The sequence below is a fragment of the Dendroctonus ponderosae genome, unplaced genomic scaffold (assembly GCF_020466585.1).
Source record: "Dendroctonus ponderosae isolate FM_Combo_2020 unplaced genomic scaffold, Dpon_F_20191213v2 Dpon_F_20191213_6, whole genome shotgun sequence".
Classification (NCBI taxonomy): domain Eukaryota; kingdom Metazoa; phylum Arthropoda; class Insecta; order Coleoptera; family Curculionidae; genus Dendroctonus; species Dendroctonus ponderosae.
Window position 1 is genome coordinate 643407 of NW_026018814.1, and position 7109 is coordinate 650515.

Here is a 7109-nt window from a genome sequence, read left to right on the forward strand (position 1 = left end):
GGGTTTTTAGGCCGTCGTTCGGTAGAATTTATTCGTGACGTTTCGCAAGCACGAGTGGCTTGCATCTTCAGAAGTGGTTTGGGTTAGTCCTCATCAGAACTTCTTCCGCAGAACTGAACGGGTTCTGATGAGAAGAAGAAAGTTCTGAGAGAAGTTCTGATGAGGACTAACCCAAACCACTTCTGAAGATGCAAGCCACTCGTGCTTGCGAAACGTCACGAAGAAATTCTACCGAACGACGGCCGAGAAACCCGAAAAACCCACTAGTTTCAAGGAATGGCCTCGAAAGTCTCTTTTGACCTTTCAAGGGAGTAAACTGCTTTTGCTTTGGTCCATCAACAAAGCTCCTGATAGTAGGAAGCGAAAGCGGCAGCCTGCAGCTCTGGAACACTTTCATCTCCAAAACCATTGCCACATTTTCCGCATCCTCTGCAGGAATTGTCGATGTTCAAATTATCGATAGCCACGATCTGTTTTTGAGCTGCTCGAGTGACGGTGTAAGTTGAGCGAAAGGTCGATATCAACTCTCTGCATACTTTACATGTCGGGCTATCGGGCTGTAGGTTCTGAAGTTGTGGTGCTTAAGAGAGTACACGTGCCTGCAGACAATCAAGCTGAAATTTCCCTGCTTTCGCATCGACGGGAAAACCATCGAGTGGAGCAACGGGTGTCTTAATCCAGGCCCCAAGAGGAAACAACCCCACACGGCTCAAGTCAGTGAAACTGAGCAGGAAACCTTCGGGATTAGTGATGTAGACGAAAAGCAATTTCTGGATCAAAAAGCAAAAACACGGTAAGATTTCCAGTTGAGAAACTCCTGATGTAAAAGTGGCTGTTGCAGACCTCTGACCGACCTTTGGGAACGATCCAGTGTTCTGGTAACATGCTGCAACTATATGGCATTTTTGAGGGCAAACTTCGCAAATGCCTCCATCGAGGACGGATTCACTTGTCCGATAGTTCCACCACCGCCTTTGCAAAATAGTGTTCTAATCCCCGCCAATTGGCGCTTTAAATCGGAAACTACTCCTTGTGAAGGGTACGAACTACCAGAAGGATCTTCAAGTAAGTAATCAACCGTGATTTTTGCAGGAGCAAAGGAAATGGTTGGGACTTTAAAAAACAGCTGGAAAACTTGAGCTTCATTCTGGACAAAAACCTGCTGGAGGAGGCTGGGGCGAGGAGCGACATCAACTACAAAATCGCCGCATTGGAGTCGCAAAAAGAAAAGGTAGTTTATGTTCAAAGCAAGCAGTTTTCAGGAATTTTCCGGTTGCAGATGCGCTCGAAAGTGGCCTTAGGTTCGCCATACTTAGCGCTAGACCTGCCCGAGATCCAGCCCTTGGAGTTAACCCCTGATGTTTCCCTTGAGAACGGCACAAAACGGCAAAAATACGCCGGGAAGATTGAAAATCTTCTTCAAGATGCCGCGCGGAGGGACCACATATTTTCCTCTTCGGCATCTTCTGCTGCTTTATCGCGTTCAAGCAGAAGCAGCGTTGTTGAAATTCCCTACTAGATTAGAGACTTTTGAAGAAATAAACTCTAGAAGCAGCATTGCCACCGACGCTTTTATTTTAAAAAAACGTTGCCACATACTTAACAAAAATAGCTACAATAAAACACACAAAGATGAGGAAAGCTAGTCGTTGAATGGCGATTTCCAGAAGCGCCCAGTAGTGCTGACTTTTGTCTTCCGCTCTGGATATGTTGGAAATCGACAGTGATAAATCAAGTTCCCCGTAATCTTCTGGCATCTGCAGTCCCAATTGCAAGTAACTAACCAACTGAACATGCTTCCAGCCTACTTACCACTATGTTGGGAAGCCAAAGCATCCTCTTAACAGCTCGCTTGGTCAGTATATTGCAAACAGCATGCGGCAGAGGCTTCGACTGTTTCCGCCTGATCAAATTCGGTACAGCTATGGAAATCAGCAACGAGAGCAAGCTGCCAGCTAAGCACCAGATGTACAGAACAACTGGAACATCTGGGGTAATCCTGCAGCTGAAACCATCTGAAATCTACTCACTTATAAGAGGAACTCCGGCTGATGAATGTGGGACAAAGTGCGCTAAAGCCAACAGGATTATAATCTCGATAATCAGCTGAGAAGATCCCAACAGGATTTTCGTATTTCCTTTAGGGGGCAGCCAAAAAGTGACCAGTAAGCAAACAGCAATGACTGGAAAATAAGTGGTTTTACCGATAACACGCCGGGGCAAATTAAGCACCCACCGAGAACGGGCAGAAGGAAAATCAGGCTGTAGATGAAAGAGTTACGTCTTAACTCAAACTTGAGGCCAAATAATGGGGAGTCGTTTGAGGCGTTGTTGGTCTGTTGGATGTCGAAGACACTGGCTTCCAGGATCAGCCATGGAGAGGTTTCATGCTGAAGCTGAAGCACAATGACTGAGATTAGAAGCAAAAATAGTGTTGGAAAAACGTTAAAATGTAGGTAATTTTTGGAAAATGTAAGGAAAATAGAGAAGGAAAATATAATTCAATCCACTTCTACCATGTTTTTTAATGAGTTCGATGCATTCCTCGCGACCGTGAGCTGCAAATGATGTAAAACTTAAAACGTTTTGCGAAAATTTTCATTTTTTTTAAAAATCGACTCCCACCCTTGGAAAAATATCGACCAAAAATCAATATTTTCCATGCGGGTTTTTTGCGCTCAATGGATTCGTTTCGACGTAAGAAATTCAGAAATATGCATTTATAAAGTGTTTGGATCAAAAATGAGGAGGAAATCGTCGGCTGAAGATCGTGAACGCTCAAACAATGCTTAAAATGTGCCGTAAATGTCTATTATCTCATATGTGAAACTTCTACCATGCTTTTTAATGAGTTCGATGCATTCCTCGCGTCCGTGAGCTGAAAATGTCGTAAAATTTAAGAACTACTGGCACAAGTTTAAAAGTTATGAATTTTTCTTTGTCAGCATGTAGCGATTTTTAGGATTTTACATACAACTTTAAATATAGTCGATTGCCAAAAATCAGCCCGTTCTGCGATTTAAATCAAATTCGGTCTGTAGATTCAAGAATGTTTTATATTCACCGTGTAGAAATTTGAACTTGCTACTCGCTGAAGTTTGACAGTTATGAATTTTTTTTTGTCAGCATGTAGCGATTTTTAGGATTTTACATACAACTTTAAATATAGTCGATTGCCAAAAATCAGCCCGCTCTTCGATTTAAATCAAATTCGGTGTGTAGATTCGTGAATGTTTTGTATTCACCGGGTAGAAATTTGAACTCGCTAGTCACAGAAGTTTGAAAGTTATGATTTTTTTTTTGTCAGCATGTAGCGATTTTTAGGATTTTACATACAACTTCAAATATAGTCGATTGCCAAAAATCAGCCCGCTCTTCGATTTAAATCAAATTCGGTCTGTAGATTCGTGAATGTTTTGTATTTACCGAGTAGAAATTTTCAATCGCTACTCGCACAAGTTTGAAAGTTATGAATTTTTTTTTGTCAGCATGTAGCGATTTCTAGGATTTTAACTACAACTTTAAATATAGTCGATTGCCAAAAATCAACCCGATCTTCAATTTAAATAAAATTCGGTGTGTCGATTCGTGAATGTTTTGTATTCACCGTGTAGAAATTTGAACTTGCTACTCGCAGAAGTTTGACAGTTATGGATTTTTTTTGTCAGCAAGTAGCGATTTTTAGGATTTTACATAAAACTTCAAATATAATCGCTTGCCAAAAATCAGCCCGTTCTTCGATTTAAATCAAATGCGGTCTGTAGATTCGTGAATGCTTTGTATTCGCCGGGTAGAAATTTGAACTTGCTACTCACAGAAGTTTGACAGTTATGAATTTTTTTTTGTCAGCATGTAGCGATTATTAGGATTTTACATACAACTTCAAATATAGTCGATTGCCAGAAATCAGCCCGCTCTTCGATTTAAATCAAATTCGGTTTGTAGATTCGTGAATGTTTTGTGTTTACCGAGCAGAAATTTTCAATCGCTGCTCGCACAAGTTTGAAAGTTATGAATTTTTCTTTGTCAGCATGTAGCAATTTTTAGGATTTTACATACAACTTCAAATATAGTCGATTGCCAAAAATCAGCCCGTTCTTCGATTTAAATCAAATTCGGTCTGTAGATTCATGAATGTTTTGTATTCACCGTGTAGAAATTTGAACTTGCTACTCGCTGAAGTTTGACAGTTATGAATTTTTTTTTGTCAGCATGTAGCGATTTTTAGGATTTTACATACAACTTTAAATATAGTCGATTGCCAAAAATCAGCCCGTTCTGCGATTTAAATCAAATTCGGTCTGTAGATTCATGAATGTTTTATATTCACCGTGCAGAAATTTGAACTTGCTACTCGCTGAAGTTTGACAGTTATGAATTTTTTTTTGTCAGCATGTAGCGATTTTTAGTATTTTACATACAACTTCAAATATAGTCGATTGCCAAAAATCAGCCCGTTTTTGGATTTAAATCAAATTCGGTCTGTAGATTAGTGAATGCTTTTTATTCACCGTGTAGAAATTTGAACTTGCTACTCGCAGAAGTTTGACAGTTATGAATTTTTTTTTGTTAGCATGTAGCGATTTTTAGGATTTTACATACAACTTCAAATATAGTCGATTGCCAAAGATCAGGCCATTCTTCGATTTAAATCAAATTCGGTCTGTAGGTTCATGAATGTTTTGTGTTTACCGAGTAGAAATTTTCAATCGCTACTCGCACAAGTTTGAAAGTTATGAATTTTTCTTTGTCAGCATGTAGCAATTTTTAGGATTTTACATACAACTTCAAATATAGTCGATTGCCAAAAATCAGCCCGTTCTTCGATTTAAATCAAATTCGGTCTGTAGATTCATGAATGTTTTCTATTCACCGTGTAGAAATTTGAACTTGCTACTCGCAGAAGTTTGACAGTTATGAATTTTTTTTGTCAGCATGTAGCGATTTTTAGTATTTTACATACAACTTCAAATATAGTCGATTGCCAAAAGTCAGCCCATTCTTCGATTTAAATCAAATTCGTAAATCAGTAGATTCGTGAATGTTTTATATTCAAAAATCAGCCATTTTGAGAAAATTTTAATTTTTTGAAAAAATCGACCCTTATCCTTGGAAAATTTTCGGCCAATATTCAAAATTTCACATGTGTGTTTTTTGAGCTCAAACGGTTCCTTTCGACGTAAGAAGTTCAAAAATATGCATTTATAAAGTGTTTGGATCAAAAATGAGTACGAAATCGTTGGCTAAAGATCGTGAAATCGTTGGCAAATTGACGCAAAATTTGAGACATTTTCAGAACATTTTGATTTTTTCCAAAAATCTCGGCATTTTTACATCTCAGTAGATCAGAGTATTTTTCGCTCAACTGAAAACTTACCAAGCTGCTTTCGCTGTCACTGAAGTTCAGCACAACCCGACCATAATCCCAGGCAAAACCAAACAGCATTTCGCATGTATGAACGTCTCGCGGCCAATCGCCCAATTGAATCCCATCGCAAAAAGTCTTCACATGGATGGTTGGTTTCCATGTAACTTCCCCGTTATTATTGGCGATAAGCAGGGCGTCTTGCAAAATGTCCACCGAGTTGGTTACGGCTCTGAAAAGCGCCAATCTTTCCCAAACGGCACTGCAAACTGTTCATTTTTCACCTGTAGCTGGTCAGCTCTGGGTTCCAAATCTCTGTTCTGAGCGCGTGGATTTCGGTTAAGTTCTCGTAGTTGGCGGCATCCCAGTTGAGCTTTTCATCGTGCCATTTCTAAAATTCGCAATTAATCAATCATTTCCATTAATCCAGTTTTTAGCTAGTTACCATCACAGAAGTGCCTCGGATTTCGATGAAAGACTTCCGCTCATCCTGAAAAGTTTCCGTGCATTTCCACCAACTTGATTGCCCGGTAAAACTCACCAAATCCAGATATTCCAAGTTGAGGCTCATGTAAACAGTGGTAACAGTTGATTGGTCCAGAACCGGCCGCACCAAAGGATCGTAAGCAAGCAGCACATTGCGCCTCAATTTCTCCAAAGCAGTTAGTCGCTTTTCGACTTCCTTAAATCAAGTTTCGGGTTCGTTTTTACTTTCAAGTTTTGTTTGAAACAGCTCGTTTACCTCCTCACTTTGCGAGCGGTCGCAATTGAAGTACCATTTAGCCTCAATTCCCGACCAAGTGCTGAAGCTGATGAACTTTACGCCCAAAGGCTCCGGATCCAGCCACTCAATGAAGGAGGCATTATCGCCTTCTCGCCCCACTTGGATCAGACCCTCTAATTGGAGGAAATGAGTAATTAACTGAGGGTTTTGTGGGATTAACACCAATTTGTATATACTTTCCTGACTGCGTTTCAATTCCAAATCAAATTCCTGGGTTTCACTCATTTATTGTCCCTATTTATCAATTAAAATACGTTTCGGTGTATTTTTCCACCATCATCAGTTTAGCATCAATAGGGCAGCAACCCAGATAGCATTTGATATTCTATGAATATCCCAGAATGTTCAAAAAATATATACAGAACATTGCGAGAATATACTGGGAATATACATAGGTGAACATTCCTAACATGAATGTTCGTGGAATATACATGCATGTATATTCATCAAAGTTCATAAAAAGTATTTCTTAGGTATGTACATATTGGGTATATGTGCAGATGAACATGCAGGTATGTACATTTTGTGTATATGTGCAGGTGAATATACCTAGTATGTTCAAAACAAATATTCCGGTAATATACATGAATGTATATCTACGGTATATTCCAAATTGGTTGAATATAAATTTTGCGTGCCCGCAGCAGAATAGTAAGGGCACGTACAAGTACGAAGTTTATATGAACTTTTGTTTTTAAATGCGTCAACGTTATAATTTTATTGGGCAATATTAATAAAATTTCTATATTACTCAAATGAATTTATCCGGAGCTAACAGTTCCCACCCTATGAAATTCAAACAATTAAAATGCATATAACAAATTCAAATTACCCGCTTAGTGTGTACACGGAGTGACAATGACAGCGGACCAATGAGAATCATCTTTCACGCAGTGCTGCTTGGCGGTAACGCCAAAGCTCTCAAAATTTCTGAAAAGCTGCAAAGCTTATAATTTATTG

At 39.3% G+C, this 7109-nt stretch overlaps 2 protein-coding genes across 3 annotated transcripts in view; one reads left to right on the forward strand and one right to left on the reverse strand.

The window, feature by feature from the left end:
- LOC109542335 overlaps positions 1-1561 on the forward strand; it is a 57564-nt gene extending 56003 nt beyond the window's left edge. Inside the window, exons 2-6 of one of the 2 annotated variants that reach the window (XM_048667478.1) lie at positions 309-497; positions 564-793; positions 842-1039; positions 1093-1231; positions 1280-1561. In XM_048667478.1, the coding sequence (XP_048523435.1) occupies positions 897-1039; positions 1093-1231; positions 1280-1519 (522 nt within the window). In that variant the 5' untranslated portion in view covers positions 309-497; positions 564-793; positions 842-896 and the 3' untranslated portion in view covers positions 1520-1561. Of the gene's footprint in view, positions 1-89; positions 498-563; positions 794-841; positions 1040-1092; positions 1232-1279 lie in introns of those variants that run through there. The other variant, XM_019911529.2, reaches the window with a different exon arrangement.
- The window catches only part of LOC109542334 (neuronal acetylcholine receptor subunit alpha-4), a 7564-nt gene continuing 2007 nt past the window's right edge, over positions 1553-7109 (reverse strand). The window contains exons 4-12 of the mRNA XM_019911528.2: positions 6108-6262; positions 5907-6047; positions 5811-5855; positions 5650-5756; positions 5378-5597; positions 2237-2396; positions 2031-2183; positions 1813-1979; positions 1553-1757 (exon numbers count right to left, since the gene is read on the reverse strand). Coding sequence (XP_019767087.2) covers positions 1578-1757; positions 1813-1979; positions 2031-2183; positions 2237-2396; positions 5378-5597; positions 5650-5756; positions 5811-5855; positions 5907-6047; positions 6108-6262 — 1328 coding nt within the window. The 3' untranslated portion in view covers positions 1553-1577. The remainder of the gene's footprint in view (positions 1758-1812; positions 1980-2030; positions 2184-2236; positions 2397-5377; positions 5598-5649; positions 5757-5810; positions 5856-5906; positions 6048-6107; positions 6263-7109) is intronic.